The sequence below is a fragment of the Dreissena polymorpha genome, chromosome 14 (genome assembly GCF_020536995.1).
Source record: "Dreissena polymorpha isolate Duluth1 chromosome 14, UMN_Dpol_1.0, whole genome shotgun sequence".
Taxonomy (NCBI): domain Eukaryota; kingdom Metazoa; phylum Mollusca; class Bivalvia; order Myida; family Dreissenidae; genus Dreissena; species Dreissena polymorpha.
Genome location: NC_068368.1, coordinates 16,561,952 through 16,587,195, shown reverse-complemented (window position 1 = coordinate 16,587,195; position 25,244 = coordinate 16,561,952). Strand labels below are relative to the sequence as shown.

General features: G+C 35.1%; 2 protein-coding genes across 3 annotated transcripts; one reads left to right on the top strand and one right to left on the bottom strand.

The window, feature by feature from the left end:
* The first annotated feature begins 1,058 nt into the window (after positions 1-1,058).
* Positions 1,059-15,082, top strand: LOC127858620 (uncharacterized). 2 transcript variants are annotated; one of them, XM_052395823.1, is made up of 14 exons: positions 1,059-1,195; positions 2,079-2,279; positions 3,135-3,223; positions 4,081-4,187; positions 5,515-5,711; positions 6,283-6,466; positions 9,122-9,247; positions 10,084-10,216; positions 10,427-10,545; positions 10,969-11,085; positions 12,019-12,130; positions 12,249-12,589; positions 12,755-12,856; positions 14,039-15,082. In XM_052395823.1, the coding sequence occupies exons 2-14, from the start codon at positions 2,101-2,103 to the stop codon at positions 14,837-14,839; spliced, it is 2,607 nt and encodes an 868-aa protein (XP_052251783.1). In that variant the 5' UTR covers positions 1,059-1,195; positions 2,079-2,100; the 3' UTR covers positions 14,840-15,082. The 2 variants fall into 2 exon arrangements, with proteins under 2 accessions (XP_052251783.1, XP_052251784.1); XM_052395824.1 differs by lacking the exon at positions 1,059-1,195 and having other exon boundaries at positions 2,021-2,279.
* A 2,621-nt stretch (positions 15,083-17,703) lies between these two features.
* On the bottom strand, positions 17,704-22,947 carry LOC127857200 (uncharacterized). Its single transcript, XM_052393617.1, has 5 exons — positions 22,944-22,947; positions 22,656-22,735; positions 20,508-21,585; positions 19,845-20,063; positions 17,704-19,127 (listed from the first exon to the last, which is right to left on the bottom strand). Exons 1-5 carry the CDS (start codon positions 22,945-22,947, stop codon positions 18,904-18,906), a joined length of 1,605 nt encoding a protein of 534 aa, XP_052249577.1. The 3' UTR covers positions 17,704-18,903.
* Positions 22,948-25,244: the final 2,297 nt, after the last annotated feature.

Genomic DNA, 25,244 nt, shown 5'->3' with positions numbered 1-25,244 from the left:
ATTTTGGACCTAAACATTGAATGTAAAAGACTCATTAATGACGTAGAGTTCATTTTACAAAACAATTTTTTTGTAAACCATTTAAAACAAAGACAAAAACAAACACATTTTCAACATTTATTTCATTATAATACAACTATCGATAGCAATAAGCGACCACTACCTTGAAGACCACCATGGTGTGAATGCCTGATAAAATCAATAATTAGCCAATAAATCACTGATAAGGTGCCATAAACAACGCCGGGACAAAGGGCCCAAAAGCGGGACTGTCCCGCTGAGATCGGGACGTCTGGCATGTATGGCTCAGTTGCTATTTGTGAAAGGGATAATCAATGTAAGTGGGAGGAACTGAGGATAAACATTACTTATTTTGTATGATTTTGATGCTTTAGTTAAGAACACTTACATGAATTATGGTACTCATTTGCCACTTATGATGTCTTAATTTATTCTCAAATGTAACAAATATTTCAGTAATAATTTGTTATTTTCTTTCTGATTTCAGGTCAAGGACAAGTATTCACATGATGAGGATATTGAGATCCTGTTTTAAATGAGTTTGTCATCTTTTCTGGATACCAGACTTAGGAACAAACTGATTTCCGTAGTTTGCAAATAAGATATACACTGTGTCCATTTGTTAGTTTACTTTTTATCCGATTTCCATATCCGAAAATTCATTTTCATCCGAAAATACGATCCGAAAATATATGACAAATTGAACAGTCCATTGTTTTATTATAGGTACATCAGAAAAGTCAGCAAATGGTTCTTACGAATCAAAACACATGTCACAACGAGATCCCCGATGCTGTTGAAGCAAAACGTGACAAAATGGATCTTCCTGCAACACATTTTCTCCTACATCGAGTTTCATTCTTTTTCGCGGAAAATTTGCCGGTGTCAAGGCAAAAACTTCTTTACTTATAAAGTTCGTGTTCAGGTGTAAGAATGCTGTTTATGTTATCATTTTTATTTTAAGATTAACCTTTTGATTTTCAAAAATATAACTAAAAAGGTATGAAAATACACGAGTTTATGTTAAACCTACATTTAATCTTGAATTTTTGTCAGAAGAGTGTGTAAGTTACTGTGAATTAAGTGCATGTTCATATATTTGATAAGTTTATTTACTTAAGTGTGTTAGATTCAGTACAAAGGAGTGTCCCATTACACAAAGGTCTGGTTGAAAGTAGGATGCATTGTTTCATTAATGTTTCCATTATCAATAAATCATAACATTTATTACTGATTTTTTACATTTATATAAATGTTGATAATTTCTAAGGAAAATAGTATTACAAAAGAAAATTACTTGGTTATTAGCCAAATGCAGTTTTCTGTCTTTATTGAAAGATCATTGCAATTTCACAACTTTAAATTACAAAATATTGTTTTGTTTAAATGATGAGTATATGCTGGAAATTATTTTTGTATTTGTATTAACAGGTTCCTTAAAGGGATCTTTTCACGCTTTGGTAAATTGACAAAATTTAAAATAGTTGTTTCAGATTCGTAAGTTTTCGTTTTAGTTATGATATTTGTGAGGAAACAGTAATACTGAACATTAACCATGCTCTAATATAGCCATTATATGCATCTTTTGACGATTTTAAAACCTAAAAATTATAAAGCGTTGCAATGCGAAACGATTGAATAATTTGGAGAGTTCTGTTTTTGTCGTTAAATTTTGTGTAACTACGAAGATTGCTTATATAAGGTATAAAATACGTCAAGTTTGTGTACTCGGCGGAATAGCTCAGTAGGCTAAAGCGTTTTTACTTCAGGACTCTGGCAGGACTCCAGGGGTCACTGGTTCGAAACCTGATCCGGGCAATGTTCTTTTCCTTTTTTTAATTTTTTTCTTGATTTTTTACTGGAGCTTTTATGATGCAATGTTTACATTTATCAATATAAAGCATTTAATGAATAAGTTAAAAAAAATGCCAAAATCAGTGAAAAGGCCCCTTTAAAGTATTATTTGTGTTTACAAAGTTATTGTTTGTGTTGACAGGTTCCTGAAATTATTTTTTGTATTTGTGTTTACAGGTTTCTGACATTATTTTTTGTATTAGTGTTTACAGGTTCCGTCAAGCCATGGATCCTGGTATAATTGGGGTGCATCTTCTCAGTGATGTGATAGGATCGCAGGCTTCGAATCTGGGTATTCTACACGGCATTGATCCACGTGTCACAACACTGAAGGATCTCAGGGTATCTCTGTCTAACCAATTGTTGTCATGCCCCACAAATTACTGCTTCTGCACAAAAGAAGGGTAAGTGACTACTATTCGTGTTTTTTAACTTTTATATAGAGCTGTTTTTGGGGTAATATTCTCAATCTTGAAAAGTATCTGTTTTTTCCGCATTATGTCTTATTTACCAACTGAATGGAAATTTTCGCCAATTTTGAAGCTCGTATTTGGAAATATTTTTAATCTCTACAATTATCTTTTTTTCCCCAAAACCAGATGTGTTCAAAGTTCCAAGTTTGTCTTATTTTGTAGCCGTTATTTGGTTACATTTCAAATTTACACTTGAATTTATGATTTTTTGTTCGAGAGTCTAAATTATTTTTCTTGCAGGTAGAATAAGCATTTTATTGTTTTGTTTTGTTAAGCAATTCTGTTCTGAAGGACAGGTTCTATTTGTGTTTGTTTATTGTTTTCAATTATTCAATTATTTGCGAGTTTGTTTCCTAGGGAACTCAATACTAGAACAAATTAATGTGTAAGTTTGAATATTAATTCACGTCTTATCTGCTAACTCAAAGTTCAGGTCATAATGTTATTGTTTTACTATGAGTGGTATCCTGAAAAGGGAACAAAGGGCTGGTATAAAAACAGCCTATTGTTAATGTGTAATACTCTTTTTAAATGTATACATGTGTATTTGAAATCAATAAAAACAATACAAATTATCTATTTTGGTCTTGAATTTAGGTCAATTTCGACATCCAGAAGACAACATACGTAAATGACTTTCAAAATAAATAATTAAAATTGTCATTTTGAGAGAAAATTGGTGATTGCTTATTCAAAACATTCTACAGCAATTAACAATTTTGTATGAATATTTTGATTTAATTGATGGTGATGTGTGGTAAAAACATCATTGTTGGATATTTTCAGATGGATTATTTCAGAAGTACAAGAAACAAATATTTGTGTTGCCCAGTTACTGAATCAAAACAACGAAATCAACTTAAAGATAAAATACGGTATGTTCAATCAGAAATATTTTACACGAATGTCAGATAAAAATATTAGTACTGATAAAGAAGCTGTATACCCCAACATAAACTGTTAAAGTGATATTATGGGCATTTTTCACTGTTGAATTGAGCTGAAAAGAATAAACAGGTCAAAAGAGTTAGTTAAAATGTGGTTACTGACCAATTATCTACAACTCATCTTGCTACCAGTTGTTTATAAAAGTATATTTTATATTCGATGTCTTACGTGACTCACCCAGTCCTGTAAGCCGAAATGATCTGTAAAACAAAATTTTGTCTTTGTGTCATATGAACGAATCTGCACTAAAACCTATTTAGGTTCACATCGTACATGCATGATCAGTCGTTTAACGAAAGTACGGTTGATATTCAAATGCATTATTTTTTTCTTTCCATGATATTGTTTTAGTATGTTGATTCTGCATTAACAAATATAAGTGTATATGAAGTGAAAACACCAAAAATAAACAACGGTTGCGATAGACACCTATAAACTGTTAGATGCCCATAATATCACTTAAACTTACCCGTAATCATTGCCAATATATTGTACAAACTTTCCCCATAAATAATAATTCTATGGATAATTAAAAAAAAATATAGGTCAAATAAGCATGTTGAATTTTATAAATTGCATTGGTCAATGAAGCATTTAAAAACAGAGAGACTTTGCAAAGTTTATTTCTTGATTTTTCTGTGATATATAACAGAGAAGTATATAGAAAATTGAGCAAAATTTGTTTTTCTTAGTACCAGGTCAAGAATCCTCCAAACTAAACTGACACTGTTTAGATTTTCATCCCTTTTAGGTCTGTCAACTACCAGATTAATTGTGTTTTCAGATTTACCAAAAGTTGGAATTCGAAATCGACAGCATGTGATGATTGGGTTTGTTCATGCCTCATTTACCTCCAAATTATCAGGACTAAGGTCCTTGATAGAACAGCAGGTATGATAAAACATGGTCTTGATGGAACAGTATGCTTGACAGGGCCCTCGTTTTGCACTTTTTACCACCGAATATCGGCGGCTTCCCCCATGAAAAAAGTATATTTTTTCCCCCATTTCTGCTAAAAATTACCCCCCTTTTTTTTACTTTTATACCTATGTTGCCAGCTGGTATCGTGCTACTAACTTTTGATTAAATGTTTATTTATGTAAATCACATTAAAATATAGCAATTTTAGGTGTTGAATGGTTGGTGAAAAGATCTTCTAAAATTCCCCTTTTCGCCCAAAACAACGCAAAATTCCCTCCTCTAAGGACCCTGGCCCCAATACCCCAAAGTGTACAAAGGGCCCTGCTTGACAAAACAGTATGCATGGTATAATAGTGGGCCTAATAAAACACCCTAATTATTGGATAGTGGGTTTGATAGAACAGTTTGATTGGTAGAACAGTGTACTTGACTGAACAGTATGCTTGATAGAACAGCAGGACGCATGAACATTGGGCTTGATAGTTGGCTTGAAATAACAGTGTGATTGATAGAATAGTGCGCTTGATAAAAAATTCTGCTTGACGAAATGTGTGCTTGATAGAACTGTGGGCTTGATAAAACCTGTGCTTGATAGAAATGTTTGCTTGATAGAAATGTGGGCATGATAGAACAATGTGCTTGACAGAACTATCAGCTTGATAGAACAATGGGCTTGATATAAATGTGTGCTTGATAGAACAATGTTCTTGATAGAATTGTCTGCTTGACAGAATTGTGTACTTGATAAAATAGTGTGCTTGAAAGAACTTTGGGCTTGATATAATAGTGGGCTAGGTATTATGGAAGAAATGATAGAACAGTGGGCTTGATAGAGAAATGAAGCTTATAAAACAGAAGCCATGATAGGAAATTCTGCTTGATAGAACAGTGGGCTTGATATCATGTTGTGGGTGATTCAAAAGAGGTTTGATAATATACTAGAAGATAACATTCTGTTTTATAGAAGAATGGTTTGATAAAGCAGTGTTGCCTTCAGTTGTATTTACTAATAATTTATATGTGCATTTGGTGCATTTGTTGCGTGTTTGTGTGCTGGGTCTACTGCTTGGTTGCTGAGTCACACTGTTTACCATAAATAAAGGTATTTGGGACCCAATTCTATAATAAGTTTTCTTCCTATGTTGTATTTATTTGGCTTGATTTTCTTTAAAAAATAATGTTATACTTTTAAAACTTAGGTTAAAAAGCAAACTATATTATGTATTCTTTTGGGCGCAAACTCATATACCTACATCACTGCTGCTTCCCATAATTTTGATTCTTTGTAACATTGCAGATTTTGTTTTTCAACAAGCCTGCTGTAACATTCCAATTCCTCGATGGTAACCTCTGGCCAATCAGCCTGCTCCAGGAGGATCACATGATCATTGCAGACATTCTGATTGGACATTGCGTTACAACTAATTTGCATATGATCATCCAGTCACCTCAAATCTCTCCAACAAAGGAACCACCATTTAAAAGAATGAAAATGTACATGTCTGGTTTGTTGTGTAAAATCAATATGGGCTGTGTTATGTGAAAAGGGGACTTAATTCATATGCGTTAAGTGTCGTCCCAGATAAGCCTGTGCAGTCCACAGAGGCTAATCAGGTACAACACGTTCCGCTTTTATGATAATTTTTGTTTACAGAAAGTCTCTTCTTTGCAAAATCTAGTTTAGGCTGAAAGTGTCGTCCCTGATTAGCCTGGATTGCACATGCTTATCTGGGACGACGCTTTACGCACACGCATTAAACCCCCTTTTCACAGGTCAAGGTTCATATGTTATCATCCATACATAAACAAGAATGTGTAAACAAGTATATAGATACTCTCTTAATTATAGACAGAAATTCAAAGCATATACATAAGTTTTTAGGGGAACGCTCCACAACTAGTGAGCATTATGCTAAAATATTATATTTGACCTCATATGTCTTTAAATCAGTTGCTTTAAATTTGTAATGTTTCTTTTTATAAAGCACATACAGGCACAATAACTGTGATGATAAGATCAAGCACTGTGTTTGATGCTTAGTTTATGTTGCATGTTGCCTTTCAGCAACCCCCAGTTGTCGTTCCGGTCTAGTAAGGACCTCTCGCGGCCAAGCACACTGCCGACGGACATGACCGACGGGCAGCTAGAGCCCAAACAAGTGCTTATCAGCTATGTGCGCTCCGAGGCCGCTAGCCATGCCCTGAGGTTGAAGGAGTGGCTATCAAAAAAAGGCCTTAGTGTTTATCTGGTAAATTTGTGTCCATGCTGCTGTTTGTAATTGCCATTGACAACATCAATGCTTTGCATTTAGCGCTCCAAGGTGGTGACGCAAAATGTAATCATTTTTGTTGATCCCGTTTGCCGAAAGCTTAATATAGCAGTCACAATGGTCAAGGGTATGTGAGTGCTTGTGTATATGCACTATGACATGCTGGGTTGCCCAGATTGTTACTTGGTCATTGTTCATAACCTTGTGTGAGGTTGAAAATGTTAGTTCATAACCTTATGTCAGGTTGAAAATTTTAGTTCATAACCTTGTTTGAGGTTGAAAATGTTAGTTCATAACCTTGTGTGAGGTTGAAAATGTTAGTTCATAACCTTATGTGAGACTGAAAATGTTAGTTCATAGCCTTGTGTGAGGTTGAAAATGTTAGTTCATAACCTTGTGTAAGGTTGAAAATGTTAGTTCATAACCTTGTGTGAGGTTGAAAATGTTAGTTCATAACCTTATGTGAGGTTGAAAATGTTAGTTCATAACCTTGTTTGAGGTTGAAAATGTTAGTTCATAACCTTGTGCGCAGCTGAAAATGTTAGTTCATAGCCTTGTGTGAGGTTGACAAAGTTAGTTCATAACCTTGTGTGAGGCTGAAAATGTTAGTTCATAGCCTTGTGTGAGGTTGAAAATGTTAGTTCATAACCTTGTGTGAGGTTGAAAATGTTAGTTCATAACCTTGTTTTAGGTTGAAAATGTTAGTTCATAACCCTGGGTGAGGTTGAAAATATAAGTTAATAACCCTGGGTGAGGTTGAAAATGTTTATAACTGTAATGAGGTTGAATATGTTAGTTTGTAACTATGTGTGGTGTTGAAAATGTTATTTTTCAACGCTGGATGAGAATAAACATGTCAGTAATGCAAAGCAATGACCCAGTGTCTATCTGGTAAATGGCTCATTGTCTATCTGGTTAATGATTCAGTGTCTATCTGATTAATGGCTCAGTGTCTATCTGGTTAATGGCTCAGTGTGTATCTGGTTAATGCCTCAGTGTCTACTTGGTAAATGGCTCAGTGTCTATCTGGTTAATGGTTCAGTGTTTATCTGGTTAATGGCTCAGTGTATATCTGATTAATTGCTCAGTGTCTATCTGGGTAATGGCTCAGTGTATACCAGGTTGATGACTCAGTGTATATCTGGTTAATGGCTCAGTGTCTATCTTGTTAATGGCTCAGTGTCTATTTGGTTAATGGCTCAGTGTATACCTGGTTAATGACTCAGAGTCTATCTGGTTAATGATTCAGTGAATACCTGATTAATGACTCAGTGTCTATCTGGTTAATGGCTCAGTGTCTATCTGGTTAATGGCTCAGTGTCTATCTGATTAATGGCTCAGTGTCTATCTGGTTAATGGCTCATTGTCTTTCTGATTAATGGCTCAGTGTATATCTGGTTAATGACACAGTGTCTATCTGGTTAATGATTCAGTGTATACCTGCTTAATGGCTCAGTGTCTATTTGGTTAATGGCTCAGTATATACCTGGTTAATGGCTCAGTGTCTATCTGGTTAATGCCTCAGTGTCAATCTGGTTAATGGCTCAGTGTCTATCTGATTAATGGCTCAGTGTCTTTCTGGTTAATGACTCAGTGAATTCCTGGTTAATGACCCAGTGTCTATCTGGTTAATGACTCAGTGTCTACTTGGTTAATGACTCAGTGTCTATCTGGCTTATGGCCCAGTGTATACCTGGTTAATGGCTCAGTGTGTATCTGGTTAATGCCTCAGTGTATTCTTGGTTAATGACTCAGTGTCTATCTGGTTAATGGCTCAGTGTCTATCTGGTTAATGGGTCAGTGTCTATCTGGTTAATGGGTCAGTGTCTATCTGGTTAATGGCTCAGTGTCTATCTGGTTAATGGCTCAGTGTCTATCTGGTTAATGGCTCAGTGTCTATCTGGTTAATGGGTCAGTGTCTATCTGGCTAATGACTCAATATATGTCTGATTTATGCCTCAGTGTCTACTTGGTAATTGGTAAATGATTAAGTGTCTATCTGGTTAATGACTCAGTGTCTATCTGGTTGATGTTATGCTGGTTTGGTTGCTGCAAACAAGTAATGGTTGGACTTGTGTTAATTATAGTGTGGGGAAAAGTTAATAGGAAGCATTTTTCCCATCTCTTTGTCTCCAATTGTGTCCGCTCTTTTTTTCTTTTTAGCAAAACGGTTTTCTTAACGGCAAAAAAAGGACAAATTTGATATATGACATGTGTTGTTTTCTACAATCATGGGATCAAGACACATGTTAAATATAAAGATAGAAGCTATGATATATTTCCTTCAGGACGTTAATGAGATACAAGTTGTAGTCGATTGGCAGGAATCTCTTAAATATGCCATGAGCTATGAGGCTCGGTCTGGAAAAAACAGGACTTAATGCTTCTTTGTAAAGTGTCATTTCAGATAAGCAAACCAGTCCGAACAGGCTTACCAGAATCTACACTTTCAGCTTCATAGAAGTTTTCGCTTACAGGAAGTCTCTTCTTAGTAATAATCCAGTTAAAACTTAAAGTGTCCTTTCTGATTAACCTGTGTGAACTTCACATGCTTATGCATGATGACACTCTTAGCAGCTGCATTAATCCCTGTTTTATTAGAACGCGGCTAACGTTATATTAAATTGTTTTCAGGACGTTCATGAGATACAGACAGGCGTAGATTGGCAAGATTCTCTGAATTTTGCCGTGAGTGGCTGTGAAGTGTTTGTTCCTTTGGTAACCAAAACGTATGGCGAGACACAATGGACCAACAGAGAGGTATACATGTATTTAGAGTCTTACTATCTGAAAATATACGTAGGATTGGCAATTTTAAAACACACATACCTATCTTAAAATATACATGATATTTGTAAGAAAGAACATGACTACCTTGAAATATCTTACGCTTTAAAACCATATACATGTACAATAGATGAGTTATTAAATGATCTGAAGTCTTTCCAGTTAACCATTTACCACTTAGATACATATTTTGATACATTTGTAGTCCTTTAGATAGTTACATTTAATTTAATACCTTTTTTACTAAATTTCAGTTTTAAAGGCTTCATCTCCAAACCTTAGATACTGATGAGCAGCAAACAGCATAAAACCTAAACAAACTGCAAGTTACTTGCAGGCTGTTCTGGTTTTATGCTGATTGCAATGCCAATTTTCTTTTTGCTTCTTATGGGGGAAAGGGTTAATGTAGTAAGATAATGAGTCATTAAATTTACCCAGAGTGTAAAATTTGTCCATCATAAAGTTGACATAAGCTTTTGTTTTAGAGATCAACGGGTAGTCATAAAATGATTTAGAACATTTACTAAGCTTTATCGTAGCTAATCAGGCAAGCTTGCACGGTGTGTAGAGCGCTGGACTATGTATAGAAGGATTGGGGGTTTTATCTAATCACCTTTTTAATTATAAGGTGATGTTTAAACCCTACCATGCTGAAGTTAGCTAATCATCGTGGCCATAAGTAAGCAACAAAAAGGTTATCAATTTTGATAATAAGTCATAAAACAGATTTAAACAGATTTAAAAACTAACATAAGAGTTAGCTAATAATGAATGCTTGAGTGATAAAATACTTTAACATTTTGTTTCAGATAAAGCTAGCTGATGTGTTGGGCAAGTATATTCTACCTGTGAGTTTCCTGAAAGAGTGGCCACCAAGGTGTCTTGCCATTCAGTTTGCCACGACACAGTTCATACCATGGAGACCAACAGACCTGAATCCAGGTACAATAGTGAATAGTTCTCACAAATATGATACCCGATTTCACAAAGATCATTCTGGATTCTTATTATTATGCATACTTTTTTAAAGTCCTGATATTCAAAATATTCAACATAGTCACAACTCTTACTGACAAGGTGATGGGATAAGATATTTGCATTACACAAAATGTTCACTGCTCTAAACACTTAATGTTTCTTCTTTTTACCTAGATAATGCTGATGATGATATTCTGAACTGGAAGACAGAAGATGTCAAACTTGTGTCGGAGAAAATAGCAAACCGCGTCAGAAAACTTGTGAATTCCCAAATGCCGTCACTGTTAAAACGAGTATGTAACCGTTCAGAGGGTATTATAATAGATTTTGTAATGCAGTTTGTTAATTGTTTAATTTACATTTTACTAGATGTAATTGCTTATCAAATTGTGAATGATTTTGATTTTTTAAATTTTCAATAACTATTAATTCAAATGCAATTGGGTTTTAAATTGAATGTTTTAAAATATTATTATTTTATACTTGAAAGTGTATTTCGTATAAAGAATATACATTGAGATAATAAGTTTGTTGAAAGCTTTATTCATCGAAAATGGTGACATTGGTAATTTTTACTGACATAAAAAAAGATCATTTAATGCGAAAATGTTTTGTGATGCAAACCATCATTTTGTGTAGATGTATTAAACTTTGAATCGACTTATTTTCATATAATAATAAACCTATGTCGTATGAAAATGTGTGTAACATTTCAGGGAACAGTAGTTAAAAGTTGTGCATGCGTAGAAGAGGACAACTTAATGGCAACCATAAACGATCGCGAAGGAAAACCTCTTGTTATGATCTGCCTGCATCCGGATCAAGTCAGCTTTGTAAGTGGCTGGATCTTTTAACATAATAAAATTGCCCATAACTAGAAATTATAAAGTCATTTTGGTTACCAAGTTGTTTTAAGCTTCACTTACCTTATGTAATTTCCATTTGCCCGCACATTTGTTTGAATGTGTGTAACATTTTCTTTTAGAAGTTAAACCATATTTTATGGAACATCAGAACATGTTCCTTAAATGGCTGTACAAAATGGTTATGGTTTGCTGCAAGAAAGCTATGAATACAGACATGGAAACATTTTTGAACATCTTAACATAAAAAGTAAAATACAAACACATCCACTGAAATTTACCATAAGTGTTTTATACCAAAGTTTCGCAAAGGGATCTGCACTATTGAAATACATGTCCAACAGGGAGGGCTATGTTATATGTTATAGCTTGTTTGAAAACTCGACGTTTTAAATCACTTATTAGATGTTGAAATAATTAAGTTTTGCTCAATTGGTTGCCATCGAAACCAAACTTGCTTAAATGATTTCATTAGGTAACAAAACATCCATCAAATGATGACCTTTTACCATGTCAAGGTCATGTTCCTTCACTTTATACGCCAGAGGAGTAGGAGTAATGCATGCATTGCGTGGCCCGTTTATGCACACAACCAGAGAGTATCTTCAAATTATGTCCAATGCATCGGCTTAGAAGCTTTTAACCCTTACTCACTGAGAAGGAAAGTAAAAATGGCTATGTGCAAACAGCATAAAAAGAGTAACTCGCAGTCTGTTCAGGTTATGCACTTGCTGTTCAGCAGTATCTAAGGTTTGGAGATGAAGCCTTAAAAACTTAATCTAGAATCTAGTAGGAAAGCTCTTAAATAAAATATAACTTTCTAAAGGACTACAAATGCGTGAAAATATTATCTAAGTGGTAAAGGGTGTAAACTTACTGAGTGCTGTTTTGTGTTCTTGCCAGGCTGAAGAGTTACAGAGCCTTTTAGAGCGGTCGGGCTTGGAGGTCTGGTGTACCACGCAGCTGGATAAGGCACACCTGGAGTACATTGACAGCCTTGCCAACAGCCAAGAAGGTAGCGTTGCTATGACATTGGCAACTATTGAATTATTTTACAAAAAAAGTCAACAATTCTTCACCAGGCATTATTTAAACAATTATTTCAATAAACATCAACTCAATTTCTTTTTCAGGAATCACATACTCCATCCTCAACAAGTCGGACTGTAAATCGCACCTGTCAGCTAGTGAAAAGGATAGGGACCTAAAGAAAGAGGAAAGGGACCTAAAGAATAAGGATTGGGATCTAAAGAAAGAGGAACGGGACCTAACAAATGATCATATGGACCTAAAGAAAGATCATAGGGACCTTAAGAAAGATCTTAGGGACCGAAAAAAAGAGGATATGGATCTAAAGAATGAGGAAAGGAACCGAAAGAACATTTGCAAGTTTCAAGAGATGGCCGATGAAGCAAGTGTTGTGTTGTTTATATTGTCGGAGGTGTTTGCAGATTCTAGAGTCTGTCAGCAACAGGTAAAAAAGACTAATCTTAAAACTGATATGTTCTAAATGTGTTTGAAGTAATATTTCTTGATTTTATTCTATTATATTACATCTTCAATAGTCTAGGAGTGGTTTGGTAAATACAGACCCTACTATTCGTGCTCTTGACTTAATTTGCTTTATTGACCTATTCAGGTGTTTTACTGTGAGCATCGGAAGAGGGTCATTCCGATCCTTTATGAAGGCTTCACGATGCCAGACTGGATGGCCATGCTTGTTGGTTCACATAGATTGGAGGTAAGACTTGGTCTCATTTTTCCCATGTGTTTGTCATTTATTTATTTTTTTAAGTTGATTTTTTTACTCAAAACATATTATGTATTGTTCTTATTTGCCACTTACTGATCATAACAATGTATTGATTTATTATCAGAAATAATTGTGCACAAAGAATTGTTCTTTATAATTATATCCTGTACTTGTTTTTAACCAGGTTTTCCGAAGGAAAAAACTGGTTATTAGATTGGCGAATGCGGGCGGGCTGGCTGGCTGGCGGGCTGGCTGGCTGGCGGGCTGGCTGGCTGGCTGGCGGGCTGGCGGGCTGGCGGAATAAGCTTGTCCGGGCCATAACTATGTCGTTCATTGTCAGATTTTAAAATCATTTGGCACATTTGTTCACCATCATTGGACGGTGTGTCGCGCGAAATAATTACGTCGATATCTCCAAGGTCAAGGTCACACTTTGAGTTCAAAGGTCAAAAATGGCCATAAATGAGCTTGTCCGAGCCATAACTATGTCGTTCATCGTCAGATTTTAAAATCATTTGGCACATTTGTTCACCATCATTGAACGGTGTGTCGCGCGAAATAATTACGTCGATATCTCCAAGGTCAAGGTCACACTTTGAGTTCAAAGGTCAAAAATGGCCATAAATGAGCTTGTCCTGGCCATAACTATGTCATTCATTGTGAGATTTTAAAATCATTTGGCACATTTGTTCACCATCATGGGACGGTGTGTCCCACGAAAGAATCACGTCAATATCTCCAATGTCAAGGTCGCCACGACTAAAAATAGATTTAAAAAAAAAAAAAAACTTACAAAGGGGGTTAATTTTTTTTGGTCATTTCAAAAGTTCAGTTTGAGTTTTCTCCCTTTATCAGATTCTTTTTTCACAATGAAAACCTGGTTTTGTGACAATTTTGTCCCTTGTTCTTCATTATGGTCTTAATAGAATTAAATTATTTTATCAATTAAATGGGAACATCGGCTTCCACATGTAGTCGCACCAATCAGATATCTATCTTTATGCTACTCGAGTATTTTTGCTTATCCCTTGCAGCCATTTCATACTTATCAAAAAATCTTAACACATGTATAAAAATGTACTTCAATAGCTGTGAGCTACAGACTCGCCGTTAAATTCTCGATAATGCATCAACAACTGTTAAGATCTGCTTTATTTCGTTTCGGATTAGCGTCGCCAAGATGAAGATTTTCAGGAAGTCCTCGTCCAGAGAATTAAATCTTCAGTCGATCCAGCTCTTCGATTGAAGCAATCAAAAAGTGTCGGTTTTACTCCCAGCCCAAGCGAGTTCCAGATGTTTCAATCAAACAGATCACTGTCCAACAGTTGGGGATCACCTTGGACTTTCCCTATCAAAGTGCCATCACTCCGCCGACAGTCTTCACTTAAGGAGCAGTCTTTTGAAAATGGGACAAGTATTATGCCTGATGACGTGATTGTGTATGGAAAACCTGGTTCTAACAATAGTAGCAAAAGTGACGAGCGGTCTGAAAATGGAGAATCAGTTAAGTATTCAACTGGTATTACTCCGACTCTGGAAAATGGGATAAGTGCTAGACCTGAAGAAGTGATTGTTTATGGAAAACCCGGTTATTATAATAATAGCAAGAGTGGCTTTGAGGGAGATTTACTCGAAGGTCATGGAGAGACATCGGCAAATGGAGAAGCAGAAACGAATCATGAAAACGGGTTAATTGCACTGTCCGAAAGAGAGAATCTGTATGGAAAACATAGTTCTTACAATAAGAGCAAAATAAGTATCGATGTTAATGTACTGGAAAGTCAAAGGCAGCCATCGGAAAATGGAGAAGCAGTAAACAATTCAAGTGGTATTACAAATGCAGGAGTAAATGGGGAGTCAAAGTCGAAAGAAACTGATGAAGCTGTGCTTCAGAATGGACAAACAGCTATGCATGCTTCGCCTAAACAGTTGAAACCGAATCTTGTCACTGCACAAACAATAATTTTGTAAAATGTAAAGGCTAGTAAATCCTATTAAAAGTAGGAAGTTACTTACAGGATACTTGTATTTAACACTATTGAGTGTTCTTTTGACACTTAAGGTGTGGTATTTATTTATATATTTTTATGCTTATTTTTGAAATCCATGTTCTTGATTGATAAATAATGCCTTTTTACTTGATTTTATATTGTATATTTTGACGTTTATTAATATTAATTTTTTTCAAAGTACTTAAAGAACAAAGTACATTACCCCCCCCCCCCCCCCCCATAAATAAATAAAAACATACATTTGTCTGTTAACACATTTATTTATGTAATAACTTTTTATATAATCTTATATATCTAAAATATGACTGTTGAATACATGTATATGTGTGGAATAAACAAATTACAGATAAAGTAGATTTTTCAAGATTTGTTTCTTTTGAATTCTTACAACATACTTTTACAAAAAAAGCTTGACAATTAAATATCTTGCCCCCATCCAATTTTATGCATATAAATATTTATAATAACTACATATTCAAAACAGGTTTAATTAAGAATGGCTGAAGAAAAAAGACATACTATGGTTATATCGACATAATATGGTTAATATCTATTCTTTTCATAATACTTTTAATATTTTGAATTCCTTTTCTTGACATAATATGGTTATGTCCTGTATTTTTAGATACAATTATTTTGTTGTTTTCATGACAATCTAAGGTTTTATCATTTTTTTTAAAAGCAACAATTTGTCGTTGTCTCAATATTATATATTATATTGTTTTCTTGCGATAATATGGCTATGTCATTTTCTTTACATAATACTGTATATTAATTTTGTTGTCTTTACATTATGTGGTTGTGTCGTTTTCAGTTAAGCATGTTTTAAAAAATATTTTACTTTATTAAAACGTGTTTCTTTAATATTCGAATAAGTACGTTGTATATTATATTTTTACATTAATTAATTTTTGCAGGTGCTATATTATTCACTTAACTTTTTTTGTTTTCTTCTTCAGTATTGGATTTATTTCGCGTTGATAAAATAAACATTTCTTCTGTTTTATCTTACGATGTTTATTTTAATCACTCTCTTCATACATGGCATGTACTATTTGTGATTGAATAACAATAACATTTACCTAATACCTGTGCATTTCTAATAAAATTAATTAAAGTCGTGTTCTTTTGGATTACTTAAATCTACCTTTTATTTATAATTACTACATTTTGTGTCGAACAATTTGTGTAAACAACTAATGAGCGTAATATTGAAGGGACGTTTTCACAGATTGTAGCATGTTATTATGCTCCCGGTAGGGTCGCATATAGCAGTTGAATTGTCCGTCTGTCCGTCCGTCTGTCTGCCTGTCTGTCTGTCTGTCTGTCTGTCTGTCTGTCTGTCTGTCTTTTGCCCGCCCGAAAACTTTAACGTTGACCATAACTTTTGCAACATTGAACATAGCAACTTGATATTTGGCATGCATGTGTATCTCATGGAGCTGCACATTTTGAATGGTGAAAGGTCAAGGTCATCCTTCAAAGTCAAATGTAAACAAAATCAAACCGGCGCATTGGGGGGCATTGTGTTTCTGACAAACACATCTCTTGTTTTTCAGTAAATTCTTTAAATTGCGAGATTTAAAAATCTAAACTCAAGAGCGCCATTTTAATTAGCATACAACTCAAGAAATTATTTCCCAAAATTGCGTATACTTTTCTTTAATTTTCTTAATCAGTGACAAATATTGGAAATTCTTAATTTCGACAATCCGTGAAGAAGTCCGTGTAATGGCAGCTTATTTAGCGCGTGACACACCTTCTCGTGTTTGTTGATATTTATTCAAACGTATTTCAAAAACCATCAATACATATCCAATAAAGATAAATGTGACGCGCGCGATGTTGCATAGTCGGTCCAATTTTAACACTACGAAGGATGAAGATATCACGATATTACCTATTAAAGTCGAAATCTTACTTTGACGAAAAGTTTGATGTCATTAGCGGTTTGCAGTTTAAGTTTTATTATCGATGTAATTACCGAAGCGTAATCAGCTTTGAGCCAGGGGTTAATCATTTAAGACTGAAGAGGCCCAGCGTCGAATGTCACATGTACGATATTAAACACCTAATTATGCTTTTTTAGAGTAACGGTGTATAACGATTTTAAAAGGTAATTTATTTTTGTGACCTGCAACAAAAATATGAAATGGAAGTCGCATACGGCTCAATCATCACTGTAACTAAGTACAGACATGCACGGTGACGCCAGTAGGAAAAGCCGAGCTAATAAATACAAATGTTTGTCATGATATAAAGTGACTTGCTAACATTAGGCACTTAAAGGCGCGGCATTTTTACAACGAACGACAGACGAAAATGTTGCACAGATACTCCACTGTATATATTTCTAACACATGCGTGTTCGTGTGTTAATCCGATATAATGAACGAGGAAATCATTGTTAGTAAAACTGGTGGGCACTTGTCAAAACATAGACCATTACTGAGAGCAACATCTGACAAGACATGAATATACACTTTTCCAATAACGTATATTATACATGCTAGGTTTTTGTGTAAGCTACCAGTCTCAGCACACTATTTAAACGCAACACCTCCATGCAAAATCAACCTATTGACAGAAAACAGTTTTTTTTCGAAACTTTGACTTTGCCTATAGGTCGCAAATGCAATCCTAAGCTGGTTTTGTATAAAAGACAATAACATACAAAATTACACATCAATATTCGCATAACAACTCACGTTTTTGAATGGAAATATGTGTTAGCTCACCTAACAACGTGTTTATGGTTAGCTTTTGTGATCGCCTTTAGTCCATCGTGCGTCATCAACATCAACATATATAACTAATCACGTATTATCAATCTTTATTTTATTAAATATATCTACCGAAAGGTTTATACACAGATAAAACTAAAAGCGGCTATTAGCAAAACAATATTTAACATACTTATACTAAATTTCTTTTAAAGTTTCAAATGTCTCAAGTTATTATGGGTTATCAAAATTTTGTGGTTTTTCGATTTCATCATTGTATCGTGATCCTGTATAAAACTCCGCCAATGCTGTCTCTGCCCATTTACAGACGCCCTTCCATTCTTTCCCACCCAATGTCTGTACAGATTCAAAATTTAACGGCCCCGTTCACCCTAAATATGTGCAGATTCAATATTTTGACAGTCCATTGACTCCGTTCACACCACAATGCCCCTTTTAACGCTCTATGCATGATGTCCCCACCCACTTTTTCACACACTGTCCGTAGAGATTCAATATTTAAGCCCCTTGCATTCTGCACACACTCCTTATCTTATAGATCCAATATTTTTAAGGCGCATAGTATGCTGCCCAACCCTGAAGTACCTGTACAAGTTCACTATTTTCATATGCAAATCGAATTCTTTCCCATCCTATTAAGTATTCGAGTAGCGATAGTATTTTAAATTATTGCTGTACATAACATTACGAAATCAGCAAAAGTTAAATGAGTTCACAGCATATCGTCTTCTAGAAAGCATAGCGCATTAAAGCAAGCGAGTCGTATGAATATGAGTTGTGTTCTGAGAAAACTGGGCATAATGCATGCGGGTAGGGTCGTCCCAGATTAGCCTGTGCAGTTCGCACAGGCTAATCAGGGACGACACTTTCCGCTTTAATGACATTTTTCGTCTAAATGAAGTCTCGTCTTAGCAAAAATCCAATTTAGACGGACAGTGTCGTCCCTGATTAGCCTGTGCGGACTGCACAGGCTTATAAGGGACGACACTTTACAAACATGCATTATGCCCATTTTTCTCACAACGCGACTCATAGTATGCGTTCCTTAAAGATTTTCACCAACATGATTAAAAACGGTAGCAAATCAAGTTGTTCCTTTCTTCATTAAAACAATTTCAAATATAGTTGATATTTTTTGGATTGAAGAACCCTGTTAACGTATTCAAACTGCAATGAACTGGTGTGTCATTGTTTATGATGATCACTCGGAGATTTTACTATCAATTCAACGCAACCAAAGTCTCTGGCATGAAGCTAACACAACATTTTCTATGCTCGCTTATTTCTTCTTTTTGTCTGTTTTATTGGACATAATTGTATTTGGGGGTGGCGGCTGAGGTCTCGGCTCATAGCCAACGGTTTTGCTGACATCTGTCGTGAGTTTTGTCTTTACAGATGTGTGGCCCTTTCTGTTGGTGTCCGACAGGGAGGGTAGATCGTCTCTTGTTGTTCTTTCATCCAGCGCGAGTTTCTGTCCGGCGACTCGGACCACAGTTTCAATACCTGCGGAACACAATAAAACGTGTATTTAATAAAACGGTTATGTTAACATCACAATGGTGCTTAATACAGACATGGTTAGGATTTTACAATTGTTTTAAAACGGCCAACTTTAAAGGCATTTTTCTGGAATGTCCTTTATTTCAGATTGTGGAAGCCTAGCATCAATTTAATAAGAAAATTTCAAAATCATTACTCTTCCGAAAATTGCAATTAAACATGTGTGTCATATTACTTATAAGAAAAGCATTTTGTTTTAATCCAGACAACAACAGAAAACCGAATTTCGGTTCAGAACTTCCGACAAATTTTGAAGCCAAGTAATACATTAAACGCTTTCCAAACCGTCGCCTTACAACTAAATCTAAAATTAAATGCCTCACAATTTTGAAGACAAATTCAGGATGTTTGAAAATATCAAGTGCGTATTTCCGATTATTACATGGCTTCTATACGAACAGAGAAAAGGAACTCTTGACAAAAAAAATTGAATGGAGAGATACAAAAATAATTAATTGTTATGTTACCACACATTCAAGAACAGTTAAAAAATCACACTCGAAGCCACACAAACAATACACATTCACGTATCTACATGTGATAACGTGTTTGCCACGGGATTTAGTTTACATTTATTGATACGACTTAGATTTAATCTTAAAACTTAATAAGCTAGTTGTCATGAGAACTGACATGTGGATGTAGCTTTAAAGCTCATACCGTCAAATTCCCTGTCAATTCGTCTGGCCTTATCTAGAAGATGCACACTTCCCTGCTGAATCATGTCTCGTAAAGAAGCGACTGTAAGACCGGTGTTATTCTCATCATTGTTCACTAAATGGATCTCCTTTAAGCCAGCGTCAGGGTATTGGCTCCCAAACAGGAGGATGGCGTAGAGAAACGACCTTGTGCAAACCTCCACTGGACAGCCGAATATTCCTGAGAGAAAACCAATTATTAAAAAGTATAAACTTTTAAATCGAAACACATCTCAGCAAACATATGCTAGAGCAAGCTTGTGAAATCGCATGTATAGCGATGGGTCTCTCGTGAGACACCATGCATACAGATGTTGTTTTCATCCAGCATTACGTTTAGAAAATGAAAACTTAATGTAGATTGGTCTGATGATTTGCGTGTTGCCATTGTTTTATAATGACAAATAGAATATTCTCGGATTAGTGTTAAACAACCTTAATCTCCGAAAGACTTGTTTACAATACAAACATTTTTTTAATACTGTCCCCTTAAATTCACATCACCTCTTTAGCAGTTTTACTGTTGTTTTGGACCAAATCTATTCACAACATAAAACTAAAGTAATGTATAATGCACCAGAAATTATTGAAATAAAAATCAAATAACACCGTTGGGACAACCTACCGGAGCTTATCAGCGGAAAGGAAATGGATGCCACACGTAATTCTTCATTCCCATACTTCAATGCGTTCAAGAAGGTCATGGTCAACTGCCGCATACACTTGTCATCTTGATTCAAGACGTCCCACACCGGCCCAACAGCGTGAATCACGTGTTTGACGTTGGAGCTCAAATTCCCACCAGCGACCGTATGCATGACGCCAGACGTTCGTACACTGCCATATTTTTTTACGTAATCGTCGCACTGCTCCTGTAGCTGCGGGCTAGCGTTTGAAGCTATTGCCCATGCGACGCCGCCGCCGTTAACAAGCGGCCCCATGGCAGCGTTTACGATAACGTCTGTTTCTTCCATGGTTATCATGCCTACATAAACGCTGACTTTCAATCCGCCATACTTGAAGTCCAGGCTTAAAACCGTATCCGTTTTACCCATTATTTCTATTTCACTTCCAACGACTGCGTTTTCGCCAGATTCGTTTAGCACAGAATTCGTCAGCGATTTTGTTGTTGACTTCAATGGATGCGAAGTGTTCGATTTGTGATCAGTCTGGCAATGGACACTCGCCTTAGACGTCTCCGTGCCATCCTTTTGAAAGTCTAACTTAAATGTTTGGGTTTGGCCTTTGCTTACTTTATCTCGTTCATCACCATCGCGCATCTGCGCTCTTATCGTCGCCGAATGGTTGGCACCTCCCTTGTACATTTGTGGATTACTCATTTTCACACCGTTATCGTCATTATGAGCAGAAGCGGGTGGTCTGTCTTCAATTCCGCGTTTGCTTTCCGTTGTCCCCAACAGCGGTGATTTTGTTTGATCACCAAGCGCCTGTTCAGAGCTTATAGAACGACTAAAAGTTCGTTGTATTTTATTCTGGATTCGTGACTGATGTCTTGTGAATCCATCTATCTTTTCCCAAACCCATTCCAGCTGAAACCAGTCTCCGGTTAGGCTTTTAATAGCACCATCTTTTCTCTTTATCTCAAGACCTTCGCAGAGTTCTAATTCATCTCGGAATTCTTGATCCGCCTCTAGGATGCTCGCGGATGCTGGATCCAGCTCTGCACTAAGTTTCGTATAAACCTAAAACACAAGTTAATGTTGGACATAATCATTATAATAATGAATGTACATTTATATCATTCGCATGTGTTGTTATTTAAGTTTAAACATGGTTTATATATATATATTAAGGACGTAGACCTTTCCCGTATCATTTACCAGATGTAGATACTTAAAAAGTGCATCGCGTTCGCTCATGAATCCCCAAGTCTGGATTCCAGGATGCAGAATCAACGGGGTTTTCAGGGATTTACACACGGGCTGGACAGAATGTAAACACACCGTTAAGAATTTTTGAAAATATCTCAAGTTATTGAAATACATTTGCACAAATCTTTAGTGGATAAAATACAGTATTTCTTGCAGTTTGTGTCGTTATCTTAAGGTATAAGAATAAATCATTGAAAACGTCTGAAATCGGTGACAAAAGTTCACGTTGCGTGTACAATAATCGTGCAGTATACATGGCATTTTTTAACAAGAACACACATTTATTAAATAAAGTTATTCTGATGTATTTCACATTTCCATAAGCAGCTTAAAAATCAGTCTTTTATGCACTGGTTGAAATTCTTAAGAAAAAATTTGTTTAACAAGTTATTGAAAAAAAGCAGAACTAACCGGTGTGTTTACTCAAATTAACGTTTAATTTGGAACCCAACAAAGTCACATGATCCTGCACCGCAGATGTACATCATTAATAAAGCGGGGAGATATTGTATTTGCAGTTTTTTTGTTTCAAAGCATCTTCGACAGCGCATAATTAATGTGTGCTAAATTTTATTTAATATAAGAACAAATGGAACATTCCTGCCTTAGCCGAGTTTGAATAACGACAGCTAAATTGGCGTTTAAAGGAAAGGTGCCTGTTCTCCCAATAGGCCTCTTAAACAAAAGAAAAACTTTCTGTCATTGATTAGTGAGTTTTTATGTTAAATTATCATTCATCTCGGCTAAGGCAGAAATTCACCCTTTGTTCTATACTAATTAACATTGAAACTCGAAAGCATGAAAGCGTTTTCGATGATGTTTATGAATAAAACAAACAGCTTACACTAGTAGGTATTGCCTAGATTTATAACAGAACTTACCGGGAAAGCCCCATAGGGTTTAATATAAATGTTCTCGCCGTTTATAACGTGATCTTCCTTAACTCTGATTGTTTCAACAGCTGAAACCAATGTACAATATTTATGGTAAATAGGGGAATTTTGTATTTTTTCGTATTTAAAACACAAAATACATTTAAAAAAAGTTATGTTGCTGATTTGAACATTGGCAAAATCCCAAAGCTCGAAATTAAACTGTCCGCGAATGTTTAAAAAAACACACGGGACGCTTGATATGATCAAATGTGAACATAAATTAAGTATTCATACTCATCTGATCTTCAAAGACGACCACAGCTGATTCGTCAAACAATGGATAATATATCTTCTTGACTGCCCCACCTCCATTAGCAGGGTTTGAGAAGTAAATAGTCAGGTCTTTTGTTGAAAGTGCCGATGGCACGTACCTTATACGAATGCCTGACATTCTTGTTATTCTGAAAATTCGAATCACTAGTAATAGTACAGCAAACAAGCATACATTTGAATCTATTTAGACATATTATGTTATCTATATATACATATACTATTTGTATTTAATTGAATCGGGTTAATATATACAATAACACCCACAACACATATAGCAAGGCAGTATAAATCCCCCTTATAGCGCACCCTGCTACTTAATAATATTGAACTTTTCGTGTTTCTTTCGATGAGTTAAAACAACAACACTTCTTTACTCAAAGAAAATTGCGATAATCAACTATCATTTGAAAGGCGGCCTCAAACTATTCATTGTTGCATGTAATTGAGTGAATAAATGACTTGAATAAATTAAAACTTATGCGCCAACAACATTTACACGGTAATATAACAAATGAATATTTATACTTATTGTATGTTTTATACATAATAGCATAGTCGATGTCATCACAATATCAAGGTATCATAGTTTATATGCTTTTTTTATTTCGTATAATTTCTATGCTATGCCAATATTTGATATTGAAAACAAGTAAAACAATATCTATATCGCTCCGTACTGTATGGTTTAAAGATAACAAACACCGCATGCAGCAAAATGTGAGCAGATAAAACCAAGCATACCTTGACAACCAACAATCGTGTGACACGGAAATAATTGTTATTTTTTAAGAATGAAAATTAGGTTTTCAAAACGAAAGTAGATACAAATACCCCACTAGGCGCAGTAATATAGTTCTCTCCCTTTACGTAAATAAACACACAGGAAAGACAACTGCGTTTGGAGATAATCCCTGCTGATAATTTACTACTCACTTTCGCCTTTGCCAAAACCTTCATAACAAGCCCAATAGCACCTTGTAATTATTTGCCCACATAAAATAAAAACTTCAATACAGTTTTCAAACTTAATACACATAATTTAAATTCGGTTTAAATTGTCTAAGTCGAAAATTTCTAGGCGTAGATTAAATCACCTGTGTAAGAACAAAACCATAATTCAAGTATTTGCTTATTGTATATAAGAGATTTTTTTTAGGTGAACAGAGTGATCGACCACATGCATGTGTACGGAAAAAAACTTAATTATAAAAATACAAATAAACACCTTTAATTACGTTTGTTATACTTATGAAACGATACACGATAATTACTGTTATAGAGTAAACTGCGTGGTAGAAACTTATTGTTTTTATCAATACAGAAAGTTAAAAATGAGTTTCTAAATTAAGTGCTTTATAAAACGTATTCAGCTAACAGTGTTTACCAGTTTAATCAAATGTGATTTCACGATTTGAGTTAAATAATACATTGTTTTGAGATAAAAACTTGCGCGTCAAATTTCTTAAATCTATTGTTTTATTGTTTCTCAAATCGATCGTTTTCTTTCAAATGCTTACAGTTTATTGTTCACTTTTGATATCGTATTGCAGCATTTTGGAATAGGTACGCAAACAATGAATACATGGAAATTCATTTGATCATGTTCAATACAAATGTATTACTGCAAAAGAAAATGTGATATATATAATTTGCGTAAAGATGGCATATTTCAAAAAGAAAATGAAAACAACGAAGTGAAGCATTGGATATAATTAATGTTTAACTTCGTACGCTAGACAATTTAAATTTGACAATTTCATATCAATATTCAAATAACACATATAACCTGATGGATTTTTGGACATGGGATCCTGACATATTGTAAAATACCTAAATCAAGCATATACTTTACGCTGGATATTGAAAAAAAAATCATATTGAAATACTATAAACAATAACGCGAAGAACGAAAATGACTTTGGTTCAAAGCAAATTGAAAACCTGCAAAAACACGTTGGATTTTTAACCACAAATGTGACGAAACACAAGGACATATCTTAAAATAGGTTCATCAAACATTTTAACTTAAACGCCTATACAGTGACTTCTTAACGTTGGACTACTGCCTATCGGAGCCAATCTACCATACATTTAGTCGAAACATTTATTGAAAGTATAACTGACTGAAGAGCGTAGTTACTTAAAGTCAAAACATAACACGCGGACACAACATCAAAGCAGAAGACCCTCAACCCTATCCTACTTTGGGCCGCTCCGATCTCTGGAATCGTTAAATAACACAAAACGATCGCGGGATGTCAA